The sequence below is a fragment of the Cheilinus undulatus genome, linkage group 22, assembly GCF_018320785.1.
Source record: "Cheilinus undulatus linkage group 22, ASM1832078v1, whole genome shotgun sequence".
Taxonomy (NCBI): Eukaryota; Metazoa; Chordata; class Actinopteri; order Labriformes; family Labridae; genus Cheilinus; species Cheilinus undulatus.
Window position 1 is genome coordinate 22,412,959 of NC_054886.1, and position 19,343 is coordinate 22,432,301.

Consider the following 19,343-nt stretch of genomic DNA (forward strand, 5'->3'; position numbering starts at 1 on the left):
TACTTAAAAATTACAGAATGCTGCATCACTTTTATATCTTGTTTTTTTCGCCACTATTTAACTGCCAGACCAAAATGTCTGCCTACATCCAAGGGGGGTGACATGCCATTATTAATTCTGATTTATTCATTTATTAAAATTATACAATTTAATCAGTAATATTTTGCTAATAACCAAACACCAAAAGTGGGCATATGGTTGCGTGACCATCTTAAATTTATCTCACCTTACCGATCCGGTTTAAAGTTTTTGGGGTAATTTCATGGAATTTTCATTTTAAAATTTGTACATTTGATTGAACATTTGGTTAGGGAATTTCCTTCATAATTTTCCAGATTTTTTATCAAACTTTCAGGGACTTTTTGGGGGGTGGGTGGTGGGTAATGCTTGGAAATTTCCCACAATTTTCCTTATAATTTAGGGGAAATTAATTCAACACTTTTTAGGTGAATTTGAGTATTAAAAATGTGAAAATTTTCAGGAATTTCACAGAATTTTTGGTGAAAATGGTATGTAAATTTTAAGGCTTTTTTTTAAGATAAGCTTGCTGAAACATTTGGAGAATATTTGAGGTATTTTTTTAAGTGATATATGAATCTTCACAGAAATCTGCAGTAACGTCTTAGAAATAATATGGAATTTAGGGAGATTTTTATGTTCTGGCAATCTCTCATTACTTTAAAGGGATTTTTCAGGATCTTCTTAACTTTTAGTGGAAATTTAGTTGGTCCATCATTAGAAAAAGGACTACACTGTACGTTTCTGAATGACTGACACCAACTCTTACTGACTGAACGACCCCCTTAAATCTAGCCCCCCCCCCAAAAAAAACAAACAAACAAACAAAAAAAACCTGCCATCATGAGGCTTTGTGACACTTCAAAAGAAACAAGAAAGTACAGTATTTTTGACTTGACTACTAGTTTATCAATATGTAAAATACTTAAGGGTTCATTTTGGATACTAGGAATAGACTGCAGGTACAAATCAATCAGAAATCAAGGGCAAAAAAATGACAAAAAATAAGAGGACCTTGGGAAAACACATGTAACAAAATCATTGATCCGTTAAGAGTAGCTTGAGATGTGAAAACAAGAGATCCACATGAGAGAACCAGAGGACAGCGTTCCTCATGAAAGGAGACAGAGGTCAAACCGGTAGAGAAGTGGAAGAGCATGACGGAAGATAAGGGAAAAAAAGGAAGGTGAGGAGAGTTGTTTACTTGGCAGGTAGAGATAGAAATGAAAGGAGCTTGTGTATGATAAGAGAATTAGACATGACAGTGCAGGGAGTGGGAAATGGGTTGCTCTTCCAGACAGACATTCACAAGACCACCAAAACACAGGTTACTCCCAGACACTCTGGAGACAAAATAAACAACATTTATGTGGCAAAAATACTTAACCCTAGGGTGCTGTCAGTACACTAAAAGCCAACAACTGTTACAAAGACAGGAAAAAGGAGGTCTGGCCGGCTCCTCCAAAACAGAGTATTTATAACTACAAGTCCCTCCTAGCAGTACATGTCATACAATAGCAGGAGAGTAGAAGTGAAGTGGTGGGCTAAGAGGAGCTGGGATGGTTTTGTGGTAGAGTGATTGGTAATCTAATAGTGTAATAAAGACATAAGACTTCAATATGTTTGGTAATAAACGTTGGATTACAGAGCTCATGCACCTGAGGGTCAAACTGATGGATAATGTAAGGACCTTTGACTACCAAAATTGTAACAGTTCACCCTCTTCAAAGTAATGTCAATTAAATAAAAATATGTAATGTAAAATAAGTGACTGCATAAATATCTACTGTCTTTATAGTGACTGACCTAATTAAGTAGAGGTGGGTGAATGTTTTTTTTTTAAAGATTTTTTATTATTTATAATTTTGTTTGTTTATTTGTTTAGTTTTGTGTGTGTGTGTGTGTATGTTTGCTGCTACTTGTTACTGTTCCGTGTTTGTATTTTCACTTTATTTTTTTCACTTTATCACCAATAAAATAAAAAAAAAATAAAGATTGTATCATTAGCAATTGCAAAATTGACAAATAAAACACACCAATGACGTATAGAGTTGTGTGCATGTTTAAAAATAATAAATAAATAAAAAAAATACATACAATAAAATAATAAATATATAAATAAATAAAAACAAAAAACTACATAAAAGAGGAAAAAGGAAATGGATGATAATAATAATTATGATTAGAATTAAATAAATAAATTAAATTACAAAAAGGAGCTGATGACAAATAGAGTTTTGTGTATGTTTCAAAAAATATGATAAAATAAAAAAATAAATTAAAAAAATAAAAATAAGAAAAATAAATAGAGAAATAATAAATAAATCAAATAAAAATAAAATAAAATAATACATTTAAGAGGAAAAAGGAAATAGATAATAGTAAAGATATTAAGAATTAAATAAATTAAATTAAATTAATAAAAGGAACAAACATACATAGTCATTATAATACATTAATAAAAATAATGTATCGAAAGTATACCATTAACTAATTATACAAGTACACTTATAAAGGTAAACCAACTTGGGTGAATACTTTTATAGGCACTGTTAGTAGAACCTAAAAACACGATGCTTGCAGCCCCAGCTTCCATTGGCACAAAAAGAAAAATAATTTCCAAGCAGCCTGGATACCTCGTCCAAGGATTGCCAGGAAACTGAAACATTCTCTATATACTAAATCCCTGCTGTATCAACCATGGGATAATAGTTTAAAAGACTTTTGATATTTAATTTGAGCCTGAATAGATGGGAGTAGGAAACTATCTTTAATGAGGATCTTATCTATGTAGCAGGACAGCGGGAGCAAAAATACCATTTTATCGATTAACATATGCTCTGCAGGGTCAGAGGCATGATGGCCTGGTTAATAAAATAGAAAGATCAGCATGCTCTTTGAATAATCAGTATTACCAAGAGAAAAAAGTCAATATCTAACTATTTCACTGAAATTAAAATACAGAACAGATGGACAACATTGACATGATCTTCAAATGGAAACTGGCCTGTGATGTAGGCAGCTCTGATGAAGCTTCACATACCCACGATTCTTCAAAGAGCCTCTTTTGACGGGAACGATCACACAACACATGCAGGCAAATACACACATGCAGGTAGGTACAGCAACCTCAGGTCACCTCTAACTCTCCCACCTGAACAGATGATGTAAAAATTAGAGGCAATGACACCAGTGCCTAAAGCAAAGCCCTGGGTGTTACAAAAATAACATCTGAAAAACAAAAAGAGCCACACTCACACATTTAGAAAGGGTCTCACATCTAAATGTCTCAGTTTGTTAAAGTCTCTGCAAAACAAGTCTCATTTGGAAAAAATGCGGTTGAGGTATATTTATGGGGAGTGGAGAATAATGACAAATTCTCATATCGTTTTGTACTCACCCTCTTTATTCTTTAAGGGAAAAAAGTAATATTTGATCTTTTATAAGTGCTTCCTCAAAGAAATTACTTAAACCACAACACTCCTCTTCATGGTATACACAGGGGTCTGGAAATTAACTCAAATGTGGCTAGAAAGCATCTGACGTTCTTAAGGGAGTTTGTGTTTGAGCCTGTTAGTTATTCAGTCATTAGATGGTTTCACATGACAGATCATCAACCTGTGAGATGAGCAATTTGCACAGGACAGATGGTCCTAAACTAGCACTGGTGCGCCTTACAGTTTAGTGTGTTTGTTATTTAGAGAAGAGACAAAAGACTAATATGTCTAATTAGGATCTGATAGCTTTCCCTGTGGGCCAGATTGAACACTTTAAACACTTTAATTTTTGTTTTATGATGTCTCCTTGATTTTATAGCAAGAAAGGTTAAGAAGACTGATTGATAGCTGTTTTCTATACTTAGAACAGTTTCAGACTTGGCAACATACAAACAAACTGGAACAGTGAGGCCAATTCATTTATTTTTACTCTAGACAGAAAACATTTGGGTTTGACATTAAAAGATGATAATGAGACAAGAGATCCACATTTCAGCTTTTATTTCTAGGTATTTACATCTGGATCTGATAAACGGCTTTCGTTTGAACCCACCCATTTTTCATGTGAACTAAAGTATCAGAACATGTGACTGACAGGTGTGTTTTGTTGTGTCCTGAAAAACAAGCAACTTTGAAGCTGAGAGAAGATGGAAAACCTATCAGAGCCATTGCACAAACACTGGCCATAGCCAGTACAACCATCTGGAATGTCCTGAAGTAGAAAGAAACCACTGGTGTACTCAGTAACAGACTGTGAATGAGCAAACAGTACCAGTTAACAACAGAAACATTGTGAGAGCTGTAAAGAAAGACCCTGAAACAACTGTTAGTGACATCAGCATCAACCTCCAGAGGGCAGGAGTGAAGGTATCACCATCTACTGTTTACAGACGACTTCATAAACTAAAGTACAGAGGCTACACCAGAAAATGCAAACCACTCATTAGCAAGAAAAACAGAAAGGTCAGGCTGGAATTAGCCAAAAAGGCCAGACAATCCCTGTGAAACACAGTAAAGGTAATGTCATGGCTCCTTCTGGGATGAGCTCATTAATCTTCACTGACGGTGTACCACATGATAGCAGCAGCAAAATGAACTCTGAAGTCTACAGAAACATTTTGTTTGTCAGTTTAGAGAAAGATGCAACCAAACTGAGTGAGAAATCCTTCATCACCGAGCAACAGAATGACCCAAAACACACTGCTAAAACAACACAGGAGTTAATCAGGGCAAGAAGAATGCAGTTTGGGGATGTCAGTGGGTTTTATTCAACTCAGTTAATCCATTTAAAGTCTATCTGTTCCAAAACTTGTACTGTGTTTCGTTACAAATAACGTTATCGCCTCAGTTATTTATCAGATCCAGATGTCATTACCTTGAAATAAAAGCTGAAATGTTGATTTCTTGTCTCATATTCACCTTTTGATGTCAAACCCAAATGTTTTCAGTCTACAGCAAAATAAAGTAATTAGCCCCACTGTTCCAATAGAGGGGGTGTACCATTTTTTTAAAGGTAAAATGGACCACTGAGCAACAGGCCAGTTCTTTTCTCCTTATCTCAAGTGAGAAGCTTGTAATGCTATCTGTGGTTCAGGGGTGGCACGACACTTGTAGTCCCCTCTACTGGACCCGTCTTTGTGGTGGCTCAGTCCACTCCTTGCAGCTCCCCTACGATCTTCAGTCTACTTTGTTTGATAATCCTCAAAAGGTTTAGCTCATCCTTGTTGCTTGTGCACCTTTTCTTTCCACGTTTCCCTTCCAGTCACTTTTCCATGAATACGCTTTGATACAGCCTATGAGAAGAGCCTGTCCTTTCAGCAGTGACCTTCTGTGGTATACCCTCCTTGTTAAGGGTGTCAGAAATAGTCTTCTGGGAAACCGTCAAGTCAGCAGTCTTCCCCATGATTGCAGTTGTGTGTACTGTGTTCTAATTTATTGAGATGCCCCATTTGTTTAGGGACAACTTCTCCAAACTGCCCAGGTGTGAAAGCCCCCTTAATGATATGAACAACAAATGCGATTGCTATAGTTTCCTGCAAGCAACTCCAACAAAACTGGTGTAGTCACATTGAAAATGTCTCAAAAACCGAGATAACATCACTCCTCAAACTGTCTAAATTCATTCAGGCATTGCACTGCAGTGAAAACACGACAGCCACAGGTGTACCGACCTCCATGGACGTACCACCTTTCTTGTCATTTTTTGTTGCCGTCTCCCCATCTTGATTGCCCTTTCCTCCCCGTTTTCCCCCCGCTCCTTCTTTCTATCCGTCTTTACCTGCCTTCGTCATGTCCTGTCGCCTTCCTGTCCATCACTCTCTTCCCCTTTTCTTTCTATTTAAGCTGCTGGAAGGGTTGACATTTTACTTCCAAAATGCACACACAAATACGCACACACACCATGCACACACATGCAGGCTAACAGAAGCGGGAGATAAAGACAGCTTTCTGAAATGCCAAACATAATTCCACACAACAGAGGAGAACAGTTTGCTGTCAAGTGTCAAGTAACACAAAGTTTGGTTGACAAATGTTGGTTTTCACTTGAATGTAAAGGTTATATTGTTTTTAATGTTCTGGGAACTACAACAGCTATATGTGCCAGCCAAGTCACAGAATGACCTGAAAGTATTGTGCTTCTGTTTTTAGATTTACTGTATCAACACTATCATAAGGGAATAAAAGGAAAACTTAGAGTTATGAGTATGCTAGCCTACAGTGCTGTATCTCTGTGAGCAGACCAGAGCATTAACAGGAATTGGAATTGTTGCCAACACTCTGTCGTCTTACTAGCGGCATTCTGACACAGCAGAAGCAACCCTGCCCAAAGCTCCAGCTCAAAAACAAGGAGGTATTGAACAACAGTTCTTGTCAATTTTTCTTTTCTTTGGCGAAATTTTCCAAATGCCCTTTCATGGCCTTTTTATCCTTTAATGACTAACAGAGGGCTGTTTGTAAGTTTATTTTCTCCACTTGGACTTCTGTAATACCCTCTATACGGGCTGCCCTTCACGCCCATAATGTGGCCAAAATGTTGCAGGTAGACTTATGACTGGTTTAGGAAAAGATGACTCCAGTCCTGTCCTGTACTCATTGGCTTCCTGTCCACTTCCATACTGATTTTACATTTTAAGACCAGTTAATACTGATGATTTTCATCTACAAAAAAGGGACTATCAGGAACAAGTTTCACCATTTCTATCCCATGTTTTTTGATGCCTGAATTAAAAAAGACGGAGTAGATGTCAGACAAAGCAGTAACACGCTGCCATAACAGCCTTTATTTAGATTTAATGAGCCTTACTGTTCCATTTATTAACCTGTTGTCATATGTCAATGAAGATTGGTGTTGCTGCAGGGTTTTACCTTGTTTATTGCACTGCTTGCAGGACTCATGTCCAACTCCGTACTTGCTTTTAATATTGCTGACAGTGGATAGATGCTATGATCTATGGTACCGGAGTAGGGTATGCACTGCATCATACAGTTTCAAGACTGCTGCCATCTTCTGGCTTTATTGTTAACTACACCACAGGGATGTATATTTAAAAACTGCCGTCATGGCATTTATGGCAATATAATTTCTGTACATCTGTGTCGACGCGCACTGTTAAGGTGCATGAGATGATCTATTGATGCATTGATTTTTTTGAGCATAGACCCATACCATGCAGCATCAGGAAAAAGAAAAAAGATACTGCCTTGTTTACAGGGGCACCAAAATCAACACAAACAAAATCTTCTTAACAGGAATTTTAAACTTAACACTTACTTTTTATTTTATATATAGCTGAGGAAAACCAAAATGATATTGAATAGTTCTTGTCTTAAAGTAATAATCCAGGTTCTCTGGATTCCAAAGCCTTTTTCTCAAAAACAGTATGGGCAAATCTACAATGACACCATGTGGGTGTAGTAAACTAAATGGCAACATAGAAAACCTGAGCTCTCTGTGTTTCTCTATGTTGTGCCATCTCTTATAATGATCACAGCTATTTTCATACAGAAATAGACAAGGACAGAGCAGAGAAGAACAGTTTCTTTACAAGCTGAGGCCCAAAAACCATTGGCGGCTCTTGGGCCTTAGGACATCCACAGCATGACCAGGGACTCGTTGCAACCCTACTACTCCCCCAGACCTCGCCACATTCACCCACTCTTAACGTGTGGCCTTTGTTATTTTTTCAACAGATTATTTTCCATGCCCCTGGTAATATGCAAAGAGAGCACGACCCGGGTCGCGTCAATCCTCCTTCCCAGCCTCAGCCAGCTTACTATCTACATCTACGCCTTACTCCACCCTTAATTTTTAGCCCAAACATGCCTAAAATTCTGCACAGTATGCCTGAGGTGATTCCAGCATCCAGAGGGAAAGGATCTAAAAGACTCCTTGAAGGACAAAACCTGAGGGCTTTTCATCCTCAGAACATAAAAATGCCAGGGAGATGATCAACTTTGTCTTAACTGGTGACATAAAGCGAAGCACAGAATCTACATCAATACTCAGAAACAAAAGAGTTTACTCTAAAGAGAATGTACATGAGATTATTTTTTGGCAAGGACACAGGTACCTGAATTTTTTTTAGTTTTTAACTATGGGACATTAAACCTAGGCTGCCCATTCTAAACAGCTCTGAGACTTTGATTCAGAGCTATCAGGGTACAGTTCTATACCCTGTTTCTAAACAGGACAGTTTTGCTGTGGTTCTTTTGAGAATCTTTAAAAAGAAATGCCATGATTTGTCCTGCTATCTGCACTTAAGAGAGAAACTTGTCTAATCAAGACCTTACAACAGGTATAAAGTCTTTGCAAAGAATAGAAATAACTTCACTCAGTCTGATGAGTATGTATTAAAGGTTGCTCACAGCAGTCTGTTCACACTGTCCTCATTTGCATTATTGGAGAAAAACTCTTGTTTTCCTCAGTTAAACTGCTGTTGTTGTACTTAATGAATTCAAATCGCGGCTGCTCTGACAAAGGCATGTCAGTGTGCTTTTCAAAGTGTATGTTAACATGATTCACAGTGATAAGTACAAAGGAAAGTGTCCAAATCTCATCACATCTAGCCTACGACCAAACACTTTCTGACTTCATTAGAAGGGAAAATTAATCTATTACATCTTCTGACAGTTTGTAAAGTGCACTCCAAGTTAAATGAGAAATTAGACTTGAGAAGACCAATTTGACTTGCAATTTCATCTCATCATGACTAATTCAAAACAGACTGAGGAATAAGTGAGATCAAGCTGATGGAATTTATTGTTTCAAATTTAACAGCAAGCCCCTACTTTTTAGAGCTGTTTTCACTTCAGGTAGAAATCCTTGAATGAAAAAGGGCAATGATGGTGATAACTGATCCAAACTATACAGAGAGGCTAAGGGATTTCCTGCATGCAGTTCACAATCTATAGAAAGCAGAAAAACAACTGTAATATCTATAACTGATATTGTGAAATCAACAAGCTTACTACTCTATTTGGCAGTGTCTGTGTTGATTTACATGCCAAACCATAGCGCCAATTGTCCTTGATACATTTCAGAAGACTTATTGGGTTTACCGGTTCCAAAATGGTGCCATAAAAAAAAAAAAAAAAAAAAAAAGTACAAATTTTTCATAAAAATCCTTAAAAGCCATAATTCTGGGACTTCCACTGTGTTATGAAGCTACTGCGGAATGTTATTGCATCTTAGTGCTGATAGAGGGCACCAGAGTAGTATGCAAGGTGTGAGCGATTATGTGGCAGAACTGAGAAAGCTGGCGCAGGACTGTAACTTTGGTGATTCCTTGACAAATCATTTGATCTGTGACATAAATAACAGGATGCAGCAGAGGCTGCTCAAGTTTGCATAAGCAGTGGAGGCAGCAAACATGGATATTGTGGCATGAAGGAGCCTGGTAAATGGAACAGAGTGGCCAGGTTGGTGAAAAAGGTCAGCGATATGCTATATAACCAAAGCCCCAGATGGATATTAGAAAATGTTACAAATGCAGTGGAGAAAACCACCTGGCCAAAGACTGCAGGTTTGCCAGTGAAAAATGAGAACTTTAAAAAAAGTGAAAAACATAAAAAGAGCCTGCAAAAACAAAACAGGGTAAAGAAAATACTAAACAGTTTAACAGAGAAAAAAATAAGTATGAAAAGAGAACTAATTTCATAAAAGAGGAAGGGGGAGATGGTAAAAATGAGGACGTTTTCACTCTATATCACACAGTGTAAACACACTGGGTCACACATTAGGTCCGTTTTTCGTATAAGCTTTTTTTTTTTTATCCTTAATCCCATAAAAAGTCATGCACTCCAGCCCTGCACACTGAGTCTGTTGTGTTTAGTTTGTACTCAAACAAAACTTGAAATCAAACTTTGCACTTGTTGCTAATCTCAATGCAGACACTGAGAAAAGTTCATTCATAGTCTGGATTGAAAAAAAATCTAATAACTCTGCTGCCAAAGTAAGTCTTCAGTTGTTCTGCTGCTTGTTTTTCCTCAGAGGTTGAAACATGAAAAAAACTTGTATGAAAATGATGTGTGAAGGAAAAGGAGAAAAAATAAGAAAGCTTTTCTGTGTGCTTTATCAAACACCTCAATAACAGGCCTTTAAACATCATCCATCTCTTAAAGCAGAACTCAGAGTGGTAGAACTACCATTCTCTCTGTATTGTAGAGTTTATTATGCGTATATTTCAGCAGATTTTACAATTTCCCCACTCTTGCTTTACTGTTTCACTGTGCGTCATATAATTAACATTTTTAGAGGGTGTTTTACAACTGAAAATGGACAGTAAAAGAACAAGTAAAGTCCTCCCATGTATAAATCCGGCTCTAAGTTTGCCGGTTTATTGGTGCAAATATGAATGCTTCAAATCAACACCTGGATTCATTTGAAAAAAGCCATTTTGAAAACAAAACATTTTATATAAACTCCTTCAAAGGTGCAGAAGATTTTTGATGTTAATGACATCATTCTGTTATATGACTGGATCATGAACAAGCCAGCTCATTATTTTTAATTACCTCCATCTTCGCCGTCTGTTAGCACCAGCTCTGCTGACACTGCTGCTTTCTGTCAACAACGTTTACACCTGCTGATAATGTTCAGCACAATCTCTCTAAATACTAGAGGTCTCTGTTTCTGTATCCATCACTGTACACACAGGCAGATTAGCTCCTAAAGCATAAAGTGTAACAGAGAGCATGTAATCAGGCAGATGGGTCATGCAGAGAGTGTCTGAAAACAGAGCAGCCCTTAAACCTACAATTACTTTTTTCACTTCTGTGGCTGATAAATGAAACAGAAACCACTGAATCTGTTCCTCTGTGAGACTTTCAGCTGTAACTGCACCATTCCATTAACCATTCAGAGACTGGCTTCAACAGCATCAGAAGGACTATTTTCAAGCTGTTTGCAGCAGAGAACACCAAGAAGTCATCCGCTTTTCATTAGCAGGGATAAATGAGAACAGAGTAAAAATGCTGTCGATGCAGCGCCAGCAGTGACAGAATGTCTTACCTTGACCCCTCGCACTCTGAATTCGGCCAGGGCTCGGCTCATCTTGGAGGCCGCTGTGGGCAGGTCCTTCCCGCTGGCGATGACTTTAACCAGAAGGGAGTCATAGTGAGGTGAGATGACAGCACCCTGGAAGGCGGAGGCGCTGTCCAGACGGATGCCCATGCCTTCACCGCTGCGGAAGACCTGGCAGGAAGAGAGGAAAGAATGAAGGACTTCATGTAGCAGAAAAATGTCAACAATTGATGTATAAAATGCTAAGAATGATTAATGGTGAACTGCAGAGGCAAATAAATATTCAAAATGCATTCAGTCTTACTTAACATTCTAAAAAGAGAGTCTGCAAATTGCAATGAATAATTGTTCATTAACACCAAGTGAATGTAATTTGGAGGCAGAGCAGTGAAAAATAGAGGATGTATACAGCTTTCTGTGGATTTGATTAAAGTGGATTCTGCTGCAGTTGGCAAGAAAAACACAATTTTTCATTTGGGATTCAGCTTTGTCATTAGGGATGTTATTGTTGTCTCTGCTTATGTGGGCTGGTAATCTCAGTTTTTTTTGACATGCTTTTGTAGAAATAGATAATAATTGTGCTGGATTTTGCATTTCTTAAGTGTATCTTAACATCACTCACAGCATGGCTTGTTAGTAGTTTGCAATGAAGAATATGCAGGAATGCAAGCATCTGTTAGGTGCTTATACAGTCAATTAACCTGCACTTGAAGGCGATGGCAGTCAGATAAATGAGAAGAGCAGAATAAGGCAATGAGAGGGGAGAAAACAAGCATGAGATTAGTACGAAACAGAAAGGCTGTACTACTCTGAAATCACTTGACAAGAGAGCAGAGAGAGAGAGAAGAAGAGGAGAGAGAGGCCCGTCCGACACCACAACATATGGAGACCCTCGAGGACTGGGAGACAAGGATGAGCAGAAATGATAATTATAACAATGTTTTCTTAAACTGATGATATGCCGGTAATATTTTCAGACAATGTAGATGTGCAGAGCTGCCAGCGTTTATGGCCAACAGTATTTTTTCATTATGCTTTTGCTCTTTACAGCTCCACCATTTTTTCCGGGGTGATTTCGCCCCATTCTTCAAAGCTATTCATCTCCAATGGCTCAAAATGATCAAAGTATTGTATAATTCTCTCCATAAAGCACGTTAGCATAATGTGCTGCGGTTTTACTGTACTATGACAAATGGTTGATGGTTAAGCAGTCAAAGAGAACGGGCCATCCATAACCAGCTGCTGTAAAACAGGGGTGTCCAAACTTTTATCACTGAGGGCCACATACAGAAATACATAAGGATGTTGTGGCCACTTTAATATCCACAAGGTGAGGGATAAGTTTGTAAAACCAATATAATGTAGGTTAAGATATGCTTAAATTGACTGAGTATGCCTAAATGGCTAGTTCAGTCAGGAAAAACACATGATTTGCAGCTGTAAGTATTTCTTCATCGGCAGTTATTAATTAGCACTTATTGCTTTTATTTATGTTTGGCGATGCGGCCGTTCGAGGATCCCCCTGCCCTCCCATGAGACTACATGGAAACAGCACATGTTCCTGCTCTTCCTGTGCTGACAAGGAAAGCCTAAAGCAGGGAGAGAAGCAGCACAAATTCCAGACCAGAGCAGGCATCAATGACAACTGAATGGCATTGACTATGCCAGAAGCATAATGAAGGAGGAGCTGGGGTGGAGGAGGGTTGCAAGAGCAGCTTGCAGAGATGTACGTCGGAAATAACGGAGATTCCCACTGGAATAAATTGACTTCCTGTCGACATACATATTTGGAAATGAGGCGTGACTCAGAAGCAGAATGAAGGAGGAGCTGGGGTGGAGTATTTTGCAGAGAGAGCGGCAGAGTGTGGCCAGGCAAGAGCAGTCTAAATAAGGTAGCATGAGAGTGACTGGACAATAGTGTGCTGAGAGCAAATCAGCTTGCCATCAGCTGATAAAGGCTTGCATGAGATCAGTGCTCTGTGCTGCTAGAGGCTGAAGAGACAGACAATCATTTCCAGGTTTTTGAGAAAGCCAGTCAGATTTCAAGGGGGCCTGGCTGCCACTGGTTCAGCTCCTGGAATATTCTTGGAACTGCTATTTGCACCCGAAACCCATCAGGGAGTTAGAAAACAAGATAATACTTTGATTGCCAATATTTTTGCCATGTACAGTGTTGTCTCATTTTAGTCACAAAAAACATCAATTAATTCTTCTTGTTGAGATATTTATTGACAGAAGTAGCATGGTAGCACCGTCTTGTGCTGAAACTTTTAAGTGCAATATAGTCAGGCACAAGCTTCATGTTCAAAAGTTGGCCATGTTTCATTCTATTTCTTGAATTAACTGCAAATCAATCAAAATGGTTAGGACACCCATGCTATAAATTTACTTACAGGAAGTAAATTTAATGGAAAAAAGAGAAAATTAAATATATCTAATGACCATCAAGCTATATGCCAAATTCATTTCATGACTGGACATCAAAGTTTTTTCTAATTGAGGTCTAATTTTCAAAGTCTGGCACAGGTTCACAAAATTATCCCTCATTAAGTCAGAGTTCTGATCTTTTTCAGTATAAAATGGAGGCCGAGTTAAAAGAGGAAGCATACATAAAAGCTGTTTAATATATGAGATGTAAAGGCAGAGGAAACTGTCATGAGTATTGCCGCCCACGCACACGTCCTCTCCACCTGTGCAGTGTGCCGTTTCAAGGCTCAAAGCCCCAATTTCCAGGTGATTTTCATGAAGCCCAGCACTGCTCTTTGATTTTAAAGGCTTGAGGCTGGTCATCAGCACTTCAAGTGTCACTGAAGGAGATCTCATGACTAATGATGTGCATGTGAATGACTCTGAAAGCTACTCTGCATGGATTACATGCTTTCAAATTGCAGATTGGATTTTTTTTATCTGCACAACATGGTTTTAAAATGCTGCTGTTGTGACATTATGGTTACTCTAACATTTCATATGCTTCACTTGCTGTGATTATGCAAGGATTGTTCAAAGGACGGCCTGATTGAGTAAACCTAAAGGATACATATGAAGTGGGGATGATTGTAAAAGAAAAAAAAAAAAAAAAAGGTACATGATGGTCCTTACTCATCTACTACAGGCTAAATTAGAGGCAAAATAGAACAAGAAGGGGAAAGGAATCCCAAGGTAAGTCATGCTGCAACATATTTCTATTTAATAAGATACAGCACAGTGATTCTGTGATAAATCAAGCATTTAGCATTGTAACATATAGCACTAGACAATTTCCTCAAGCGGAAATCACGAGAGGGGCTCGGGGGGCGGTGCCGGTTTCATCTGCACCACAGAGACACTTAAAAAAATCCTTTTTATGCTCAGACATGAGTTAAGTATGCCATCACAGGTTTGTTTTAGTGGGAGAGAGGAGAGTTTAACACCTGAATGTGCATTTCAATGTTGGTTCTTTTAATTTTGCAGTACCCTGCATTAATATGTTCCTTCTTTTCCAACTATTTACAATATTTAAGATACCTACACCAGTAGATAAAATGATTTCCCCATAAGAACAGGTGTAGTATAATTAATAAATGACATGCATTGCTGATCTACATGCTGCTTTTTGCTGATGACAGTCATAAAGTTTAGCATTTTTGAAAGATAATGCACACTAAAAATCTGATGTAAGAAAACTGGAAAAAGGTTATAACGCATTTACAAAGAACCACTCTATTCATTCCTTTCTGGGATTTTTCTTGTTGCTCATCAAAGTGTTTTGTAAACTAAAATTCATGAAAGGAACATTTATGGGTGCTTTAGAGGAGGCACATTTTGCCAGCTGTGGGGCAATTTGTTTTCTCAGCAGTCTTGAGGCAGTTGCCAACCTTCCTCTGAGCAAATGCCCCTGGGAAAAACTACACTCTGTTTACTTTCCCTCTATTCATTACAGATTTCTGTACAGCGAACAAACCGTCTTTTAAGATTGTTCCATTTCAACCTTTAACACAGCAGGCCGATCACACACACAAGACTGATAGAGTGTTGCCTGCTGTGTTAAAGGGACTTACTAGCTGTTGAACGGTTGTCTGGTGTTTCTTTTCACATTGTAAGGAAGTATACAATAAAAAAGCCAAACATTGCTCACAATGAAACCAACAGAGTTCATAGCTTTCAGGCTCTACATTCACTACAGCTGACTGAGCATCGAGGCTATTTCCATCAACATCCCATTTTAAATCTCACAGTCTGTGCCTCTGGCTAACACTGAGCTACTTGAAGTGATAAAAGAGGAAATATCAGTAACTATCTCAAAGGCACGTCTGCTCCCTGACATCCTTGCCTTTCTTTGTTCCACTGCAGTTAAGTTTTTGGACACCATTAAATTTTCCCACAGCCTTGTATACAGTTTCACATCTGGGAGCTGTCTATGCCAGCCGGAGATGTTAACTGATGGGCTGCCAATCTGTAGAAGCCCAAGCTCATTAAAACTGACCTGATTGGTGGTCTTCAAACATTTTCTATAAAGCCCAATAGGCTGAGATGCTGTCAGCATGTTTGGTGATTACATACTACAAGCTAACAGAGTAAATTAAAGGCAATACAGTAAATATTTAATGAAAATGCAAGTCCAAGGAGTATCAAGCTTGTCAACATTAAACAGTTAATGTATATGAAAAAACACATAGATAGAGGCCGCAGATATGATGCACCATTATCAATCATTTTTAATCCAAAAAGTTAGATTTGTCTATTCACCAATGAAGCCAGTTCAGCCACCAGCATCATTTAAAGTGCAGTGTCTATTAAAAGTATTCACTTCTTTGGATGCTTTACCCTTACACTTTAATCACTAACACTTTAAAAAGCAGTTTCTTGTTGCTAGTAAAGTACTCTGTGTCTGGGACATTTCATGTCAAGCAAGATAACCAAGTAATTAGCGGGGATGTTGAGCATCCACACTATTGATATTCGTGTCAGCCATTTTAACCTATTTTTTGTTGCTTTTTGATTATTTTTTTCCACAACATTTAACCTATTTTTGCACTTTGTGAGATATTTTGCCAGTTCCTTTTACCACTTGTGACCAGTATAGCTGATTTCAACCCATTTTTGCCACTATTTGCCCTTGTTGACCTATTTTTTTGCCCAATATCGCCACTTATTTTTGATCTTTTTATTGACACTTTAAACAAATTTTTGCCCCCAGGCTATAGTGTCGTGGTGGACCGTAATGGTTCTGATCACTACCTGTTAGGTCCATTGGCTCCAGCAGCAGCGTTACTATCGCTGGAGCTCTCAGAGCCGAGACAGTGCAGGTGCAGGCAGGAGAGGATGGGAGTGGTCTCTGAATGGTAGTCAGTTAGAAGCGGTAACATGCTCCCTTTTATATAGAGTTTGAGACGTAGAAACTGACCATCAGTAGGTTTCTACCTACTGATGGAAATGAATCCAGACAAAGAAACAGCAATACTTTTGATAATTTATGGAAATGTGCATTCATTTTAAAATGCATGTGGGAGAGAACAGGAGGGAAAAAATAAGTACATGTCCACAGAGACATCTGTGCAGAAAACATTTTGAGACCAATATTTTTCTAAATTGAATTCCTAACTGTAAACAATTGTGTCTTGCAGGTGTCAGGAGACTAATCAAACATTGAGCAAGACAGATGTTTGCCGTTACACTTTTCTGCACAGACATATATCTGGGATACATAGTTGGACTGGAACCCAGTAAAGCAGCAGTGGTTATTGGAATCACTCAGATGGAGGCTGTTATGCAGAGGAAAATAAATTGGGGAAAAAAATTACAATACTTCCAGCTGTCATGTCTTGCATGGCCTCAAGGTCCGTGGTGAAACTGAATTTCACTTGAATAAAAACTGTAAGAAAAAAATAAATCCAAGTAAGCTAAATATTGACTGGACTTTACTCATTATGGTGTGAGCGTTTTTCCTCATTAGTCATCGTCTACTGTTTGATTGCTACTTTGTGGTAATTGGTGATAATGCGCCTTTATACTGTGGATATAAGTTTGAGCCTTTTTAAATTTTAAATATATGACTTTAGGCTTTGAGCCATAAAGATAAGAGTTGAATAGTGCAACAGGAGCACCCTGCTGAGATGAGAGAGGGCATTTATCATGCGCTCAACAAGGACATGCACCCAAGCAGTGCCACAAAGGATCCTGTAGCCAAACAGAGAAAGAGAATCTGCACAGAAAAAACTGAATATAAAGCCAGGTACTTAGTTAATAATTGAAGGCAAGGTGAGAGCTTCCAGCCCTGGGTGCTGTTCAACAAGAAAAACCCACTTTCTCCTCTCTTCAGGTCATTGTCATTTTCCATTTTACCTTCATTTTTTCACTGCAGTCAAAATTGAAGGGCAATGCATTTTAATGGACTCGGTCATTTCCATGCAATGACTGGCATCTATATGCATTCCCTTGGCTACTTGTACAAATGATTGGCAATTTTTACAATTATGCAGGTTCATTATGAAATCATCCCTGCATCCAAGCAACTATTGTCGAGATTCTCTACATTCTGCCTGCTTCTAACAGGATAATGCCAGTTGTCGTCAGTCAAGCTTATTATGTTTCTGTCACCATTTCACGGTCTACAATTGCCTTTCATTTCTCAGTGTTGGAAGTATATCACACAGAAACTCTCCAGCTGCAAAATAGGCCAGTGGTGTATTTCTCTGACATTGCATGAAAGAGTGCTGGTCTGCAATGGGCACATTACAAACCCTCACTGCCAATCCTGCTGTCTTAAAAGCATGACATCTCATATTTCTCAAAAGCTAACTTTCTTTTCAGGCATTCAGAAAGACAACAGATTTCCCCACTGATGCCCATGTATTTTTAAGAACCTCATAATAGCTTTTGGGTGGATTTCAGGGCCCCGGTTACAAAAGTTACCGTGTCGCAGACTGTGACAAATTGAAACCAAAACAAAAAAAGTCAGCAGTGTGAAAAATGTGGTTATATGTTTCACCTGAGCATACTGATAAGTTGCCCTACAAGTGTAACACAGCAAGAGAGCATTTGTTCAAAAATTTAAAGCCCCAGAGTTGTATTTGGACATTTATTTTAGGAGGGAGAAAACACCTTCTGTTTTGATGTTCACACATTTTGGACACTTTGCCGTCAGGGGCTTGACTAAATGGATTTCAGCCAACAACTGGGGAGATAATTTGACCTGTGAACTGTAGTGAGGAAAAATGGGTTTGTGTTTGTCTGAGTGGATTTGTCACAGTGAACTGCTATTCATCATGGAGATAAATATCACAGCCAACAATGTGAATTTCATATGATAAGGAAAAATGCCTCACTTTAGCAAAAGGGAAAAAAAACTGACTTTGGTTGTTTACATCCAAAAGGCTTAAATCATAAAACTGATTCACTATTATATTTTACTTCCTGTCACTTTGACTTTTGATATTTTGACTAGTAAGCAATTATAACAAACTAAACACTCCGTTTTTCTACAAAGCAATCAAAAAAATCTCTATTTTATTTTTGACACATTCATGTCATGCAGGCGTGGTGCCAGGATCACAGCTTTGGGAGGGCCAACACATGCTGCAGGATGTGTAGGGCTCTTTAGCTGCGGTGTTAGCGTTAGAAGCGCTAGCTCTTAGTAATGTTTGCAGTGCTGTGCCTGACACACTTTGTACTGCCTCTATGTAGCCCTGAGTTACTCAGCCCATCCTGATTTCCCAAAAGAAAAGTATTAAGACTCACTGTGGATTCTACAATCCCAGGTATGAGGAAGCTTGACCGAACGCATCTGCTTACTGTGCTAAACTAAAGTAATGTAGCCTGCTTCAGGAATGCTCCATATGCCTGAATTTACATCACATACACGTTCACCTGGAGTGAATATCAGCCCACACCTGCTGACCAGCAAGGACAAGAAAAATAACAAGATCTTTCATTGGGTTTCATGTCAATGAAGGGTGTTATGGTTTAACAGGTGACCGTGTTAGCTGTCAGGGTTAATAGTTAATATGGCTTTAAGTTTCTAATTATTTTTGCCCCTTTTATCCCATTTTTGCCACTGTGTAACCACTTTTTGCACTGATTTTTTGGATGCTTAGCCTGTTTTTTTTTTTTTTTTTTGCTTTTACCGCCTATTCACTAATCTGGCTGACCATATTCTCCTGTTACCCAATGTTGCCACTTCTCACCCATTTTTGCTATTTACTGCCTATTTTTGACACATTCAACCCAATTTTGTGGTTTTTAAGAGCTTTTCACTATTTTCTGCCCAATTTTGATGCTGTTTGTCTCAATGAATCCATGTTTGCATATTTCTTCACATTATTGCTACT

General features: G+C 38.4%; 1 protein-coding gene across 5 annotated transcripts in view; it reads right to left on the reverse strand.

Annotated features, from left to right (window-relative positions):
* The window catches only part of LOC121504157 (pyruvate carboxylase, mitochondrial-like), a 465,432-nt gene that overhangs the window by 222,709 nt on the left and 223,380 nt on the right, over positions 1-19,343 (reverse strand). For all 5 annotated transcript variants that reach the window (XM_041778797.1, XM_041778795.1, XM_041778796.1 and 2 more), the window contains exon 12: positions 11,026-11,208. In XM_041778797.1, coding sequence (XP_041634731.1) covers positions 11,026-11,208 — 183 coding nt within the window. The remainder of the gene's footprint in view (positions 1-11,025; positions 11,209-19,343) is intronic.